The sequence below is a fragment of the Phocoena sinus genome, chromosome 18 (assembly GCF_008692025.1).
Source record: "Phocoena sinus isolate mPhoSin1 chromosome 18, mPhoSin1.pri, whole genome shotgun sequence".
NCBI lineage: Eukaryota > Metazoa > Chordata > Mammalia > Artiodactyla > Phocoenidae > Phocoena > Phocoena sinus.
Window position 1 is genome coordinate 5,962,829 of NC_045780.1, and position 18,296 is coordinate 5,981,124.

The following is an 18,296-nucleotide window of genomic DNA, read 5'->3' on the forward strand; positions in this document are numbered from 1 at the left end:
CCCTTGCCGCCAGCCCCTCTCCAAATCCCCCCATTCTGATTTCAAAGCTCTACAGAATCCATCTGGCTGAGAAGTGCCCACAGAGGCTGGGAGGGAGAGAGGCCAAGTGGGCCTGGCCAGAATTGGTAGCTGGCGGGGGAGAGGAAGGCTGGGCACATCACACACACACACACACACACACACACACACACACACACACTCCTGATGTTAAGAGGATGTCAGAATTGTAGACTTTGTGGTGGGATGCCAGTTTTTGTTGAGTCTAGCCCTGGGGGAAAGGGCATAACTGTAACCAGACAAGAATTTAGGGCCTTGGCTTACAGTCCTGAGCTTTCAGGTTGGGCTCCAGGCCCAGGAGGGTGCTTCTGGAAACTTCTCTAAATAAGTTATCTTGGATCGCCCATATCTAACTCCAGCCTATTTCTCAACCATATTAGTCAGTCTCACCTATTAGGCACAAGTATCCATTCATCCATTTTCCCCCCACTTTTCATTTAATAAACATTTACTGAGTGCTTTCTATGTGCAAGGTACAGATACGATAATGTGTAAGACATCACCCCTGCCTGTAGGAGCTTGTGGGAGAGAAACAGATAGATGTGTCCACAGATCAACACAACTGAGCGCTAGAGGTTATGGTAAAGGGCATATAGGTTGCATGAGGGCAAAAAGGAGAGAATGAACTTCTCTGCCCCATGTACTCCTCTGCTACTGTTACCTGCTCGGGCCCCGAACCCCCTGAACTCACTCGTCTTCCCTTCACAAACCCCTGCCACTGTGTCCCTTGGAACATGCAACCAAACTTCCCGGTATTTTTTACTTTGCTACAAGATCTTTGCACGTCTCAGCCCTGGCTAAAACCTAGCTTTCTCAAAAATGATGCCACTTTCCTCAAACGCTTGTCCAGGGGTATCTGCCCTTTCTCCCACTTTCGCTGACTCACGGGCCAAGAAAATGTCGACGTGACCTCTTGCTGCGGACAGTCACTGCTGATTCTTAACATTATCACCCAACCACCTCTTCTCGAAGTGCAGCACCTGCTCTGCTCCACCCTTTCTCTTCTTTTGGAGGGAAGAGGGTTCAACCAAAGTCATGGGGATTTTTCAACTCGGCACGCTTTTACATCTCCTAATAACCAGCTCAGCTCTCGTTCGGCTGTACTCATTCCCATGCTTCTCAACCATGTTTCATCACCGGCCTGCAGTCTAGATGGGAGTTTTTTCTACATTCAACAACACACTTTCCACAAGTATTTCTGCCAGAGAGGCCTAAGAGTAAAGTCAAGAAAGACAACAGGAAGTAAGGTAAAATGGGGTACTTGTTCTCATACAAGGCACACAACAAGGCTTATTATTTAAAATGTGGGTATAGTAGGACCTACATCATACAGTAATTGAGGATTAACTGAAATGACATATGTAAAGAACTAAGAACAGGGCCTGACACATAACAGATGTTAACTATTATTATTGTATCCTCCAAACTATATAACATACACAAAGCTTAAGCAATGATATCAAACCATTCTAGAATCAAATCTAATCTAATTCTTCACATTACTTTAGCATACCCAACACTGTCTTGTATTAACTGATGCTATAACGATGTGTGAGCTGCTCAAAACGAGGTGATCTTTCTCTTAGCTTGCCTTCACATTGGTCACCAAAGGCCCATTTTTAAGACTTCATGATTTTTTTAAGCTATTTTAAAACCACTTTCTAACCTCTCTTTGGAACTGCTTTCAACCCCTCAGCACTTTCTTCCCCTTTGGATTCTAAGACAGCAGTTTGCTTTTCCTTCTGCCTCTCTGACCATTTCTGTTTTGTCTCCGTGGCAGGCTCCCCTCCCTCTGGCTGCCCCTTGCAGTCTATGTTTCTCAGGGTCATCCCTCCTTTTCGCTGCTTCTCAAAGTCTTTCCAAGATGCTGTGCCACCTTCATTTATACCTTTATCGTCTCTGCCTTGAACTACTGCAATGCTCTAGGCGGTATTCTGGTGTCTGGTTTCTCCTGATTGCATATATCCCTCATGCTGCCACCACAATAATTTTTTTTTTAATGTCAAGTGTTTATGACAAGGCCTCCATCATTCCCTGTTCCCTGTAAGAAAAAGCCCCAAACCTCAGCACACCATCCAAGGGCCCTTCACAACAGCTCTGACCAATCCCTCCAGTCTCATATCATCTTGGTCCACCTACTCACCCAGAACTCCAGCCACATGGAAACAGTCTTCAAACATGCCCTTCTTCAAATCCTCACCTTTCCACGTTTCCTCTTCTTCAAGTGCCGTCTTTCCCTGTTCCCAACCTGATTCAGCTCCTTTCTCTATTAAGCATTGACCACAGCGCATTTTAAATACCTGTTTATGCGTCTATTGCCCCAGGAAAACAAAAGCATCTCAAGTACAGGGAAATGGCTTTTTCTTCTCTTTAGCTCCAGAATCTAGTATCAAGCCAATGCTCAACAAATATTTAATGACCGGGCTTCCCTGGTGGCGCAGCGGTTGAGAGTCCGCCTGCCGATGCAGGGGACACGGGTTCGTGCCCCGGTCCGGGAAGATCCCACATGCCGCGGAGCGGCTGGGCCCGTGAGCCATGGCCGCTGAGCCTGCGCGTCCGGAGCCTGTGCTCTGCAACGGGAGAGGCCACAACAGTGAGAGGCCCGCATACCAAAAAAAAAAAAAAAAAATTAATGACTGAACTGTGAGCAATCAACAAACATTAAAAATAACTTTTTTAAAAAGATGCAGTTTTAGAATGGATATATGTGTCTGTATAACTGAACCACTTTGCTGTACACCTGATACTAACACAACACTGTAAATCAACTACACCTCAACATAAAATAAAAATTAAATTAAAGAAATAAATAGAGATGCAGTTTTAAAATTTCTCCTTAGGTGGAACTGAGTGAAAGGAAAAGGATGCAAATGAAACACTCGATCTCAAATCTCAAGGTAAACATGGATATTCTGAAGAGTGAGAAGGAAACACATAAGGACAGCAGTGCACAATACTCGAAACGTGGATCATCGCAGAAGTTCAAGGTTGTGGAATCCATGACAGCATCTCCTGTCATGCGCTGCATAACACATACAACCTTATGACCTCCCTCCTTAAAATCCTTCAATGTCTTTTTAAAGATAAAGCCTCATCCTTAATCTGGCACACAAGGGCCTCCACGATAAATCTGCCTCCATCTCCTAAGCCTCATCTCACACTCCTCTCTACCTTACTCACTGAAATTTAGCCACACAGGCCTTCTTTCCCACTTGAGCTTTTGCACAAGCAAATCTACCAGCAATGTCTTTCATATTCTCTCCTCTCTAACTCACTCTTATACCTTGACTGCCAGCCCAAGGATTCCTTAAATTAGCTCCATTACATGGTGACAACGCGTGAGTTCGTTTTACCACATCACATTTGGAAGGCAACAGAGTATAGTGTATGACTGTAACTATAATAGATTATGTGTCCTTGGTCATATCTATTTAAACTCTTTTATGTCTTGCTTTCAGCGCCTGTAAAACTGAGGTAAGTGTAGAACTCACTTCATAGGATTATTCAAAGAGTTAAAGGAGATAGTTCACGTACAGCACTTGGAATTGTGTTACTACATAGTAAAAGCCCTCAAAGGTCACTGATACCATACTTACTTAGTTGTCACCCTGCCCACCCCAAGAGTTCCTCTACTGCTGGAGCCCAGGAACCACACGAGCCTGTTCATTTCTGTATTCTTAGTCTCAGCCCGGAGTCCTGAACATAGCTGGCCTTCGATAAGTAATTAAAAAAAAGCAAACCGGCAAAAGCTTTGGCTTCCACGTTTGCCTCACTAGCTGGATGACTGCACGCGAATCACTCATTCCACCTGGGCCTCGTCTGCCCTTATGAAAAACGTAATCTCGACCTCAAAGAGATTTTGGATGAACAGGGCGATGCATCCAGCAAAGTACACTGCGCATCTCCCAACGCCGCACAAGCGGTCGGGGCTGATAACGAACAGAGTGAACAACCGCGTCTCCCCTCCCCCGCCCTCCTCCAGCCCACACCCCCTTACTGCGCCCTCGGTCCCCGAGCCCTCGGGACTTCAGGCGTGGGAGCTCCGGCCCCGTGCGGCTCCCTCCAGGTGCCCCGCACCCTCCTTCCTTCCTCGCCCGGACGGACGCACTTCCGGCGGATGTGGGTGGGGCAACCCCGGAAACGGAAGTGAGCCGCGGGTCGGCTGACGGTAACGGGCTGAGAAGCTGTTCGCAGAGCGTGTTGAAGATGGTGAGTGAGACCCTGGGCGACCCGAGTGGACTGCGGGCTCGGGTCCGTGGGCGCAGGAGCAGGCCGCCGCTCCCCAGCCCGTTCCCCGGTGGCGGCGGCGGCGGGAGGAGGAGGCCGGCCTCGGGCGCCATGATTTGTCGAGTCACGGGGTCCGGGGGTTCGTGGCCGCCGCCTGGGCAGGTCTCCGGCGCTGGTCCCGCGAGCGGCGCCTCGGCTTCATCCTTTCCCACCGCCTCCTCTCTCCCATCCCCAGGTCCCCCAGTCGGCCCCGACCCCGGTCCCTTCCCGTAGTTGGCGCCGAGCCGGAAAGGACATCCCCAAAAGTGCAACGGTCTGGGGTGCGGCGCGGCCGACTACCCCTCCCCCGAGGGGAGGACCTTTGGGAGCCGAGTGCCCGACATCCTCACCCACCCCTAATCCTCGGAACTGCCTTGATAACAAACCCACAGCTGTGGGTCCGTTTTCCATCACTCAGCTTTACCCCACAAACATTTTTGGGAGCTCGTAGTATGGCAGGTGTTGGAGGGGGGAAAATTGGATAGTTGCTACTCCCCGTTTGTCAGTATTGTTATTGGGTCTCCTCCTGCCCCGTCCCTTCTCTCTTTTTAACTTAAAAGTTTGATGTTTGGGAGAGATTCTTGAATCGTCATTGCTCGCGACTCTGATACCACCAGTACTGCTGCTGGGCCATCCAAATCTAGAAAGTTTCTGTTGGTAAATACTGCTGAACATAGTAAAGAGGTTTAATAAACATCCTCAAGTAACTAGTGTTAAGTAACTTTTCATAGATTTGTTTTCCTCTGCTACTTTATTAGAAATATCATGTACTGATTCTCATGTTTTACAGGAGGGAATTGGGAAAGTGATAACAGTAGATCCCAGAGATCAGACTCCCCCTTTTCTTTGTGTGTAGAAGAAACTTTTCTTCCGTTACTCTACAATAAAGCAGTCTGGGAGGAGGAGAACCTTTATGTAGGAAAGCAACAGAAGGTGTTTTTGGAAAGGTACAATCATACAACTCTGGTCCTGGAAAGAGTTCAGGCAGCTGGAAGGATGAGTAAACAGGGCCAGAGAGGTTCTGTGCCTTCGTCAGGTTAGTGGCCTCCACACTAGATTTCAGCTTCTTTTCCTAATTAACTGTGACTTCTATGTGGGAGAGTTGAAACCTGTTGTACAGCTTCTTGAGTTCCAGGCTTCGGACCTTGGACATTATTCAGGCAAGACATTGACAAACCAGTGGAAGGTTTTTGTTTTTCGTTTTGTTTTGTTATGTTTTTTTAACAGCTTTGGTGAGGAAAATTGCTTATCAGGCAAATCTTGCTGTGCAGAATTGGAAAATAGAACAGGCTAGAGGCAGTGCTGTTAACATTATCCAGGTGTGGACTGGGGTGGTAGATTGAGGAAACCCGGGACACTGTGCAGTTCCTGACCTCGTAAAATATACAAATAAAGTAAAACATCAATTTAAGAAGCTGGTTTCTCAGAAGAGTTTCTCCTAGAAGAATATAACACTCCAAACTACCTGCAGCTGTTTTACAGTTTTCTGCAGAATTGCAGGGGTGATGTATTTCAGCAACAAGTAACTTAAACTCAGCACCTTGTGTTTTAGCTATGGTAATATGTATTACATTTTAATTGCATGTTTACTCTATCTTCATTATATTAAGCCCTGGAAGACAGATATGTATCTTCAGTATCTAGTAGAGAACCTGCCGCATAGTAGATATTTAATAAATATTTGGTGATTAAATTATAGTATAAATGAGTAGGGTGACCATACACTAGTAACAAATATACCGTGAGTCTTTGTTTTTATTTTTTTTATTTATACCATCCTGATTAGGTACATTTATTTTTCATAGGTAGTACCCTCTTATGGGAACCAAATACTTTCTGAAATTCCCTTTCTTTCTTAGCTCTTGTGACTACTCTCTTCTAGCTGTTCTCTCTGTTCTTAATCCCATTTTCCTTGTTCTTCGTTGTCCATAAGGAATGGTATTCCCCAGGATTCTGCCCTCAACATTTTTCATTCTGTGCCGATCATTCTAACCTAAGGGGGAATCTTTCCAATAAAAGTAAATCTGATCATGCCATAACCCTTCAGAGGCTCTCTATTTCAGAATAAAACAAATTTCTTTGCATATTGAAGCCTTTTCATTTTTTCTTTTGGCCAACCTTTACTGCTCTACTCAGACATGTAGTTAGCTGGTCATCTCAAAAGACTTGTAGCTTGCTCATTTATATTTTTATACTTTTACCCATGTTCTTGTTTTACGTGAATGCCTTTCAATCTGACAGCATTCAGAGATCAACTCAGGAATCCTTCCTACCCCGAATTCGATTTTATTCACTGAACCATGTATATTCCTCTACCATAATGCTAAGGCTCATGGTACTTGTCTAGACTGGGCCCTTTGAGGGCAAAGACCTTATCCTTTCTTTCCAGTGCTTAAACAGTGTTGTTTACATAGATGTTCAGTGTTTTTTTGAACTGTTTATATTTAATAGTGTTTTTCCTTTCTGTTGTAGAATGCCAGAGGACTTGGATCTCAGCTAAAGGACAGTATTCCAGTTACTGAACTTTCAGCAAGTGGACCTTTTGAAAGTCATGATCTTCTTCGAAAAGGGTATATGGGGGAATTGGGACTTTGACTTTGTAATGGTAAAATGTGAATTATTTCTCACAGTATTCTTTAAATATTTTGATAGGCCATAAATATATATTTAATTTAGGAGGTAGCAAGTAATACACTTTAGGGGAGGAGGGGGAGGGTAGGATTGGATGTGTTCTATAGTGGAAGAAGCATCTTATCAGAGTAGTAGGTTCCCAGGAAAGGGCATCTTCCTAGGAGATGTTACCCAGTAGCATGATTTGGTAGGATTCTTCTTTGTGCTGCTGATAACTTGGAGAGCCATTTGTCTCTTTATCTTATTAACTATTGGAGTAATTGACTGTTCTTTGGGAGACACTAGAACATAGCAGTAAAGAGCATGGACTCTGGGTTTTGGTCCTGGCTCTGCCATTTACTAGATGTATGCCTGTGGGCAGGTTACTTAATTGTTCTACGTCTCAGTGTCCACACCTGTGAAATAAGGCTAGTAATAGCATATATGTTATCTTGAATGAGCTAACACACGGAAAGTACTTAGACCAGTACGTGGCATTAGTAAGCACAGGGTAAGCCTTAGATGCTCTTATTTTTCTTTTCTAGTTTCAGTACAGTTATGCCCCTCCCCTCGATTTTCTATATTTTTCTATGTGTTTAGGTCTGAATTTCTAGTACTGGTCCTTTTCCTTGGCAGATTGTTTTTCTGCTTAATCAAATAAGGATAATGCTTTCCTCCCTGCTTTGTATGTACTGTGTTTTGAATTTTTGAATTTTGTATCTAATTTTAAGGTGTTTACTCTTACTGTCTTAGAATATCATTCTAATATTGGTCTCTGGGAGCAGACATAATACCTCACTATTGTCTTTTCATTCCGTAGTAAAAGATGCACTATATTGCCTTTGGAATTGGCAGTAGTATAGTATAATCAGATTTATAAGCTAGCCAGTAACCAATCCGGGTGATTCGTTTCTGTTTTTTTTGTTTTCACATGAAATGCTTCTCTTCCTTCCCAGTTAGACTGGGAAGATTGCCATGAGCAGAGCCATTATCAAATTCCACTTTGCAGATAATGTTCTGTACAAAGATAGTATTCAGTAAACGATTGTTGCAGGATTTCTAAGGTTTCCTTCAGCTCTCAGATCCTGGTTTGGACAATAACATAGTCATCTTTATATATCTAGGGTGATAAAGACCCGCGGCCTGGTTCTAGCTGTATATCACCTAATATGGTACTTTATACATAGTAGGTGTTTGGTAAATGTCAAACAGATCGTTCAACATGTGTTTACCAAAAATATATTAACTATTGAATACGCATTAGATCTGAACAAAAGAGGCTTAGATATTTTACATAATACAAGAATCATGTCATCAGAGTAGTAGTATTAAACATACTTTTTATTAAATTTCTTCTAGATACAGGGCATCATTTAGCACCATTTTTGGGGGTGGTTATCCCCAGTGAATTGAAGTCTTGACCACCAGTATCTATAATAGATCCATTTAAAACAATGTTCAGTAAATTTGACTTCTTGTCTTCCTTTTGGTGTATAGTTCTATGAATTTTAAAATATGTGTTAATTCCCAGAACCATCACCACCACACTTAGGATACAGAACAGTTTACTCATCCCCCCAAAACTCCCTTGTGCCATTTATTTATACTACAACAGTGATAGATGTGATTTTGAGCTCTAGGTATTCAGTAATATATAATCTTCCATCTTAATTGTTTATTTTCAGTTTTTCTTATGTGAAAAATGAACTTTTGCCCAGTCATCCTCTTGAATTATCAGAAAAAAATGTAAGTATGTTACCTGTGTTTTTATTTTTATCCTTTAGTAGAAAAATATTTTTAATAATACTTGATTAAGACACTTCTGGTGTTGAGCATTTAACCATGAAAAACTTGAGGCCTTGTTTTCGATATCCTAATCTTTGAGTTATCATTGTATTGCTTCACTAAAGCTCCCTTTCTACACATTCTTCTTTGTCTTTTTTATAGACATTTCTAGAGGTTAGTCCACCTTTCCATTCCTTTCATATGTTCTCCTTTGATGATCCCATTTTCTTTTACATTTTTCCCCTGCCATTTTTGCTGTTGGTCTTCCCAAGCCCATATCTCTAGCCTTGACCTCTTTTTCAAGCCCTGCATCTCCAGGCTACTGCTGGGCACAGTAGGTGCACAGGTGAATATGACATAGTCCCCATCCTTAAGGGGCTGAAATTTTAATGGGAGGATAAGCAGTGGATAGGGGCTTCATAAAGTGTTGTAGAGGACCAGGGATGGAGCAAGCATCTGTGGAAAGCTTTCTAGAAGAGGGCATTTGAACAGTTTTAGAACAGTATTAACCAGATAAATAGGTGGGGAAAGGTTATTCCCCAGAGGGTATAGCTTGTACAGATGTCCTAAAGACAACCTAAAGGGTTTTTAAATAACACATTCAGAGCAAGAACAAGGAGGTGTCTTACTACTTGGGAATGATGGTGCAGTGTTACCCAGTTAACAGGAAGCTGACCTATTCAGTTTTTTTTGTTTTGTTTTGTTTCCTCCCTCTTCAGCAAGGGGAAAGATTTTTCCTTAAGAAAGAGTAGAACAAATAATTTGATGATGAAATTGAAGTTCAAATTAGACGAGAAAATAAAGGGGCCCCTGGCTGCTTTAGCTGCATTCTGGTTTCATGCTCAGAAGATGAGAAGGTTGTTTTTCAGAGATTTCAGATTAGCCATAGAAAACATATAAATCAGGTTTATGGAAGAAAAAGCTGACACGGATAGCTCGTTTTGATGAATAAGTGAACTACATCATAGATGACCCAATAGACCAAAAGACTAGGCCAGAACTTCAAGAAAAACAAAGAGGTCAATGTGAAGTTCTGCATTTGGGTTCAAAGATAAATTATACATATTTAGATGGGGTAAACCTGACTCTTTTTTTTTTTTTTTTTTTTTTTTTTTTGCGCTACCCGGGCCTCTCACTGTTGTGGCCTCTCCCATTGCGGAGCACAGGCTCCGGACACGCAGGCTCAGTGGCCGTGGCTCACGGGCCCAGCCGCTCCGCGGCATGTGGGATCCTCCCGGACCTGGGCACAAACCCGCGTCCCCTGCATCAGCAGGCGGACTCTCAACCACTGCGCCACCAGGGAAGCCCTGACTCGTTTTTTAGAAGTAGTATCAGTGCTTAGTAAGAGTATGATTCCAGAATAAAATTGCTTATTAGTACCCAACACAAATTGGGTTTCTTTTTTCCCCCAGACTCAATTACTCAGAAAGGTGGAGTTTAAGGGTTGTAGTTTAATTAACAGGACCGTATAATGGGTCTGATTATTTCTTTTATGAAATCCTTTGAAGTAGATACTTTCATACTTAGAAATTTCTTACTAATTATTGTCCCTGTATAAAACTTTCTGGATCTGAGGTTATTTACACCTTTTCTTTGCTCTACCAGTTTTGCAGTAATTCTAATCAAAAGCATTGAAATATGATTATGCTTTGTAAATACACTTTTGCAATGTGAAAAACATTCCCTTAATGTATTAGTTCTGTAAATCTAAATTTTAGGTGGTAATTTTACACCAGTGAAGGACACCTGCATGCCAGGTAAAATATAGACATACATATTCTAAAATTTGTCGAAGAAATTAGTAAAAATACTTCGTTTTTATTTCAGTTATGGATATTGAAATCTTTCTTCTAAGTATTGTGTCACATGCGTATCAGTGCTAACTGTTTTGAAAGCAGAATGTTGAGTAACATTCAAAATTACATTGTTGTCTTTGTAGTTCCAGCTCAACCAAGATAAAATGAACTTTTCCACACTGAGAAACATCCAGGGTCTATTTGCTCCATTAAAACTACAAATGGAATTCAAGGCAGTGCAGCAGGTGGGTTTATGAATGTCAATTTGTATGCATCCTACCTGTGTGTTGATATCAATTGGAAGGAGCCTTCTATTTTAATAACAGCTGTACAAACCTTACCTTCTCTTCTGCCCTACAACCTATCCTACTTTCCCCCTTTTAGGATATGACCTTGATTTCTACTTCATAGAGAAAAGAAGCTTTGAAATGGAAAACTCCTTTAAATTATAGGCTCACTGTCTGAAAACTTACCTGTGTTCATTTTTCATGTTTTTCTCCTTTGGGGGGTTACACTGAATCTGAGATGCCTCTAGGAATATCCAGGTGGAGGTATCTAATAGGCAGGTTGTATATTGCTGAGTATACCTGTTGCTTAGGAAGAAGATCTTCAGAAATGTCCTTCCAAGTGTGTAAGAACTGTCCCCCCATCTGTGCTCTGGATTCTGTCACATCACACTACATTGATTCCAGTGATTGCTGGACAACTAACAAAGAACAGAAAAACTGAAAATTTGGTTTGGCTACATTAAAGTTTGTTGGGTACAAACTATGTGCCAGTGACTATATATGTATACTTCACACTGCACCATGCTACAGGTTTGAGAGGAAGGTGCTATTATCCTAGTTCACAGATGGAAACAGGGTGAGACAAGTCAGGTAACTTAGGCAAAGCCTAAGTAAGTAATAAAAGCAGGATTTGAATCCAGATCTCTCTGACTATACAGCCCATGCTTTCTCCACTGTACTTAGATACTAGTCTGCGGTATATGTATTTAATAATTGAAAAAAGTATATAACACTAGTTCACAATGGCATTGTGGTTTTTAAAGGCCCACAGGTGACTTTGATCTTCATTTCTAGTTACCACTACTGTTTTTTTTTTTTTTTTAATTAATTATTAGTTTATTTTTTGCTGTGTTGATCTTCATTGCTGCATGGGCTTTCTCTAGTTGTGGTGAGTGGGGGCTATTCTTCGTTGCGGTGCATGGGCTTCTCATTGCGGTGGCTTCTCTTGTTGCGGAACAGGGGCTCTAGGCATGCTGCTTTCAGCAGTTGTGGCACGCAGGCTCAGTAGTTGTAGTTCGTGGGCTCTAGAGCGCAGGCTCAGTAGTTGTGGCACATGGGCTTAGTTGCTCCACGACATGTGGGATATTCCCTGACCAGGGATCAAACCCGTGTCCCCTGCGTTGGCAGGCAGATTCTTAACCACTGTGCCATCAGGGAAGTCCCTATCGGTACTGTTTTAAAGGGTCATAACTTAAACATTTGTGTGAGCAATACAGAACAACATAAAAAATGAATAATTGGTTTACTAAATAGAATACTGCTCTCGCTGAATTGGAATTTCTTCAGGAATTTGATCATCCCACGTTTATTGGGAACGAAGAGTGGTGTTAGGCTCTAGGATTTTGCATTTCATCACATGGTGTGTGCTTTGGTTTCCTGGACAGAAGCGAAGCCCTCGAACATGAGCAAGCCTGATGGGATTATTAAGTGTCCGTGAGAAGCTCTCAGTTTCAGTGTATATATTTTGTGTAAAGTGTTGAGGAATTTTTAAAATTTTGGTTTGGGTCTCAAATGTGAACTTGCATGTTAAATTGATTAACCCACATTGGTTAAATTGATATCTTACTTAGTTTTGTGAATTTTACAAATAAAGAATGAAGAATGAAATTTGGTCATGTATATTTTTTCCCCTTGGTTTTTTCTAATTTTGCCTTTTTATACTTTTCCTGAAGGTTCAGCGTCTTCCATTTCTTCCAAGCTCAAACCTTTCATTGGATATTTTGAGGGGTAATGATGAGACTATTGGATTTGAAGATATTCTTAATGGTAAGTGTCATTCCATACCTTTTTGTAGAGCTCCAATAATGTACAAGACAACAGCAGCAGATGAAACCTACAGCGTCTTTGTCCTCGTGGAGTTTATAGCTGATTGAATTCATTTGTGTTTATTCAGTGAAATAAGATAAAATTTAATGGTAATAACTGTTTAACTGGTTTTAAAAGTGAAAATTATTTATGGAGTTCTGAGATTATAGTCATTTCAGTCAATTAATGACAGTCATTCCTTTCATATCCTGAGGATAAAGTCTGATGTGTGAGTCCAGTACAATATTCTTAGGGTAGCTTAAACAAGGATTGTTGTTGCACTATTCAGAATGTTTGTGGGATGTGACTAGTTTTAAAAACAACTAGAAAAAATAAGGTCAAAGTTTTCTTGAAAAAATACCCACCCTTTCCTCCTAAGTAATTGTTGTGTTTCTATAGATGGTGAATAGTAAAGAAGAATCTGTCATTTTTAACAAAATTCTCTGGATGATTATATTATGTATGACATAAATGGCTTTTAAGTAAGGGCAATACATGCAGCATCCTTTATTTTTTTCTGGTTCTGAGGAAGGTAAACAAATATAATTCTGTCCAGTATTACTTCTGTTCATTATGCCTCGGCAGTTTAGGAGAAACAGAAAAACCCAACAGGATTAAATTATATTACTTTTGCTTGGCTGCTAATGTCCGGTAACGAGATGCTGTGGATGCAGCAGAAATCTCATGAGACTCCTCTTTGAAAATCTTCCCTGAGGGAACTTTTTGAATGCAGGAAAACCTGGAATTCCTAAGCTTTTACATTGAATTTAGACCTCATTTAAAATTAGTAAGGTGATAGCTCAGGTTTATAATTACCTTTTAGTTATAAAAATGCACTCATTTAAATATCAGCCTCTGTAAAGTCATGTGAAAAAAAGGGAGAGGGACTTACTGAGCATTTATTCAGTCAGTAAAATAATTGTTATACGTCAGACAGTGGGCTAGGCTTTGAATATACGACGGTGAAAAAAACAAAACATCTGTGCTTCCTAATGGGGAAGGTAAACATTAACAGTTAAAACACAAACATGTAGTTATAAACAGTGATTAAATTCTAAGAATAAAGAGGGTAGGTATATAGTTTGTTGTTGGGTAGGAGGGCCAGGCACCTCTGGGAATATGACATATAAATTGATTCCTGAAAGATACATGAATTAGTTGAGCTAAAAGTAGAGGGAAGAATATTTCAGACAGAAGAAGCTGTATGTCCAGGGTCTCTAACCTGAGAACAGCCGAAGAGCTCTGAAGGGTTTATTCCACTTAAGAGCTAACAAGTTAGCCCTCTGTGGTTTCACGGATGCTGGCAGAGACAGACTCCTCGAGACAAAGGGCAGTTTGTTATTCACGGCAGTAGCAGAAGCCAGAGCATCAGCTTTTCTGTTGGGTCCCTAAGCCCCAGTTCCCACAGGGCAGCAAGAAGAGGGTTAGATGAAACCTGCATATAGAGTGTATTTTGTTACAGTAAGGGGAACCCCAAGTTCAGGGCACCTGAATCTTATAATGGGCAGTCAGCCTGCCTATTCTGTGTCCCAAGGGCAACATGATCTCTCTTTAGAAACAGCCTTGGAAAGAGAGTCCAGAACAAAGGCAGACAGTGCCTCTGCTTCCAAGACTTGTGGAATCAAGAAAGGCTCCTAGAGAATTGTCTCTGAACACACATAAGAACATGTTAAGAAGGCCCATGTAGCTGGAGTGTTTTGAGGGAAGTGGAAAGTAGAATAAGGTGAGGTTGAAAAGCCAGGCAGGTACAGAGGAGCCAGAGCCTTGCAGACCATAAAAAGTTTATTCAGAATGCAACAGAAAGCCATTGAGTGATTTTTTTTTTCTTTTGACATCTGAAGACTGTAACTTTATTTTATTTTTTTCTTCAGCTCTTTTGTTTTCTTTCACTTTATAATCTTTTTTTTAATTTTATTTTTTCAAACAGCAGGTTCTTATTAGTTACCTATTTTATGCATATTAGTGTATATGTGTCAATCGCAGTCTCCCAATTCATCCCACCACCACCACCACCACCACCACTGCCCTCCTTCCGACGTTCCCCCCTTGGTGTCCATACCCATTGAGTGATTTTAAGCCGTGACATGTGATAGAATTTCAGATTTAAAAAGATCACTAGCGGGGGCTTCCCTGGTGGCGCAGTGGTTGAGAGTCCGCCTGCCGATGCAGGGGACACGGGTTCGTGCCCCGGTCCGGGAAGATCCCACATGCCGCAGAGCGGCTGGGCCCGCGAGCCATGGCCGCTGAGCCTGCGCGTCTGGAGCCTGTGCTCCGCAGCGGGAGAGGCCACAACAGTGAGAGGCCCGCGTACCACAAAAAAAAAAAAAAAAAAGATCACTAGCTCTCTTATGGACATCTTTATATATTCATTCCTTGCATCTCTGTAAGGCAGCTAAGAACTAGAAAGATCCTCTGTTTAGGTAGGTGATTTTTGTCAGGATGAGATCACTGCACTGCACTTTGGGTAGTTTCCCCTTGTGGGGACTGTGACTGTATAATTATGGACAGTTTATGGCTTCACCTTAGGGCCTTGCCTTAGCTGTTCCTTCTGCTTAGAATACTTTCCCCCTCACTTTTCAGATCCCAGTTTAAATGTCACTCCTTCAGAGACTACCCAGTCTAAAGTAGTCCCAGTCACCCTGTCACCTCATTTTCATTCTTTGCTTATCACTTTTCCAGTATTTTTCTTGTTTCTTATTTGTTTTCCCCAACTTAAATACAGGCCTCACGAGAGCTGGGGACTTGGTCTTGTTAACTCTTGTGTCTCCAGTGCCTCATAAGGTGCTTAATCCATGATGGGTGTTGAAAGCTGTTGCTCACCACATTCTCCTCATCACATTTGACCCAGAAGGAATTTTAAAGTCTGTAATGAGGGAGTAGTGTGTTAATCTAAGCGTGATATGAAGACTAGTCAACTGTGATGAAAATCTGTATAATTCTCCAATTTACATTTTTTAAAGTGTTGGAGGTGATCAGGGTTTTGTTTGCTTGCTCATCGGGGAAGTGCTTGGCCAAGAAAAATCTGCACATTATATTTTAAGGAAGGGAAGAGAATGTGAGGAAGGCAGTGAGAAAGTCACAGCTAGCCTTTTTCTTAATGCTGAAAGCGGCTTTCCGTTTACTCTAGTTCTGTCACTTTAAGATGAGGGAACTGAGACTGACCAAGAGGCTGGGTCCTCCCTGGGAGTCTCACAGGCCAGGGCCTTGCTTACATGGTGTGCTGTCTTCTGGTGCAAGTGATTTATTTAATAAGCATGTATTTTATTAAAGTCAAAAGCTTTAAAAAGCAGAGTTTAAAAGGAAAGTTGTTATTATATAAATAAGGATATTCTTTGTTTAAAAATTGAAAACATTACAGCTGAGACTCAAGTCCTCCATGTTTAGCCCAAACCCATTTCTCTCCCTGCTTCCCTGTGTGCCTGCTGCGTGCTGCTTCTAGTTAGTGTATGTCCTTCCAGACTTTTTTCTGTGTCTTCATACAAATATATATAATCAGAAAATATCTGGCGCTGCTTTGTGTATATGTATTTTTTATCACAATTGGTATCATACTGTGTGTATCTTACGGTAGTAGGTATGCTGCATCAATACATGTATTGAGTTTTCTCATTAACACAAAACAGAGCTGCAGCAAACATCTTTGTTCTTTGTACTCATGTGCGGACATACTTTTTCTTAATTTGGGTTTTGGATGCCTGTTGTATACATAGCCATTTACTCCATTAATAATTGTAATGGTATCAGTTGTTGCTAAGGTTACTTTGTTGTGTGACAGATGTCAAGAGTAGAGATTGCTGAACTAATGTGACACAGTAATCTCCAGTCTCTTAGGAGATCCAGTGAGGAAACATCCAAATTGATCTGTTACTCTTGGTAATCATTATTTTAATGATTATTTATTTTTACAAACTGATTTTACAGTTTATTTCGTTGGGTATTTACTCTGTTTCTTGTCCTGTGTGGAGGAGAAGAGGCTTTGTTTGTTTGTAGGAAGCTTAATGTTGTTATTCATTTTAAAAACTCTTAGGTGCATTATTGCAGTTAAAGTAAGACTTTTGTCTGACTTGTCAATACAGACAAGAGAGTGAAGGTTTTTAAGGTTTTCTTGCTCTAGACTTCTGGTTTGTGTATATATGTATTTGCAACAGAGCACAGAGTGATAGAAATAAAATGGGTTTTGCAAATTAGATTACGGATTGTTTAATCTCCTATTAGAGATCATTCCTAGAGCCAACTGGAAAGCACTGGAAAACTTAAGAACTTTGAAAAAGAACTTATTCAATCTATGTTTTCTTTTACAATCACCTGAATTGAGGTATACTTGACATACAGTAGAATGCACCCATTTTAAGTGTCCAGTTCTTTAATATGTTTGTTTTTGTTTGTTTTCAGACCCGTCACAAAGTGAACTAATGGGAGAACCACATTTGATGGTTGAATATAAACTCGGTTTACTGTAATGCAGTGTGCTGTTCATGGAAATAGAGGGGCTGCATCTTGTTTATAGTCGTTTTTTACTATAATTTGACGTGCACAACATTAAAATTACTGACACATGAGAATTTTTGCCTAAATAGTATCTGTGATCATTTGAAGTTCTTTGGGTCTTTGGTTTATGTGGTATTTAAAGGCACTAAAGGGAGATGGTTTAAAAACTTCTAATTTATATTAAAACAATAGCCTTCTATGTCTTTAAAAAAATGTTGCTAATTAATATCATAAAACTATGCACAGGTTCCAATTCAGCCTGTTTCCTAGTTATTTCATAAATTTAATTTTGAATAATCATTGGTATTTGAGCCTGCAAACTTCATAGTAGCATCTTTCAGAATAAACATCTGTTCAGTGGCAGCATTTCAAAGTAAGTACAAAATAAGACTATTATATTTTACCTTGTTTCAGTATAGTCCATTAATACTCATAAGAATAACACTTGCTTTATTGATGCTACTTTAGAATTATAACTACATTCTTTGATTCTTTCAGGTTGAAAAGTATAAGTTCAGAGGTTTTGATTTTGGTCTTGCCTTTAAAGTGAAAAATTAAACAATCAGCAGATGTCAATTAAACTGTAGTACTGCATAGATTAATATATCATAAGATGCTTAAATTTAAAAAGGAAAAAAGAACATTCATGTACACATACAACTATTCATGAACAAATTCAATAATAGTTTATTTAAAAATAAATCTTCCTTATGGTTGTTCTTTGTTAATAAGGTATTTTTATATGGACCTAGTATACAAAATTAAAGATTATCAATTTCTCAGGAGTATTTTTATTGTCTAAGTCACTGATTTATGACTGAAGGCAATGTTTTCTCTCCCCACTGGGAGTGGGGGGGGGGTCATTTAACAGTGTCTAGAGAAATTTCTGGTTGTCACAACTTTGGGGAGGGTTTCCAACTGGCATCTAGTGCAAGGAGGCTAGGGATGCTGCTAAACATCCTACTATAAAAATTGCTCCTGACCGTTGAGATTGAGCTTAAAACTGTCTTTGCCAACACAATATTTGCCAACCCACTTTACACTTAAATTATGAGAAAATATAGAAATAATGAAGGTTCACTAATTGATTGTTTCTAAATGTGTTCTCTTTCAACTAATTAACAAAGTTGGATATTTCTGTACCTTAATTAGTTTTAGGAATAGTAGGTACTCTTCCTGACCAGTAGAAGGTACTATGAAT

General features: G+C 40.7%; 1 protein-coding gene across 2 annotated transcripts; it reads left to right on the plus strand.

Moving 5' to 3' along the window:
• The first annotated feature begins 4,184 nt into the window (after nucleotides 1–4,184).
• POMP (proteasome maturation protein) lies at nucleotides 4,185–17,880 on the plus strand. Of its 2 annotated transcripts, none has more exons than XM_032610784.1 (6): nucleotides 4,185–4,266; nucleotides 6,796–6,893; nucleotides 8,619–8,679; nucleotides 10,658–10,759; nucleotides 12,475–12,568; nucleotides 17,000–17,880. In XM_032610784.1, the coding sequence occupies exons 1-6, from the start codon at nucleotides 4,264–4,266 to the stop codon at nucleotides 17,065–17,067; spliced, it is 426 nt and encodes a 141-aa protein (XP_032466675.1). In that variant the 5' UTR covers nucleotides 4,185–4,263; the 3' UTR covers nucleotides 17,068–17,880. The 2 variants fall into 2 exon arrangements, with proteins under 2 accessions (XP_032466675.1, XP_032466676.1); XM_032610785.1 differs by having other exon boundaries at nucleotides 4,257–5,880.
• Nucleotides 17,881–18,296: the final 416 nt, after the last annotated feature.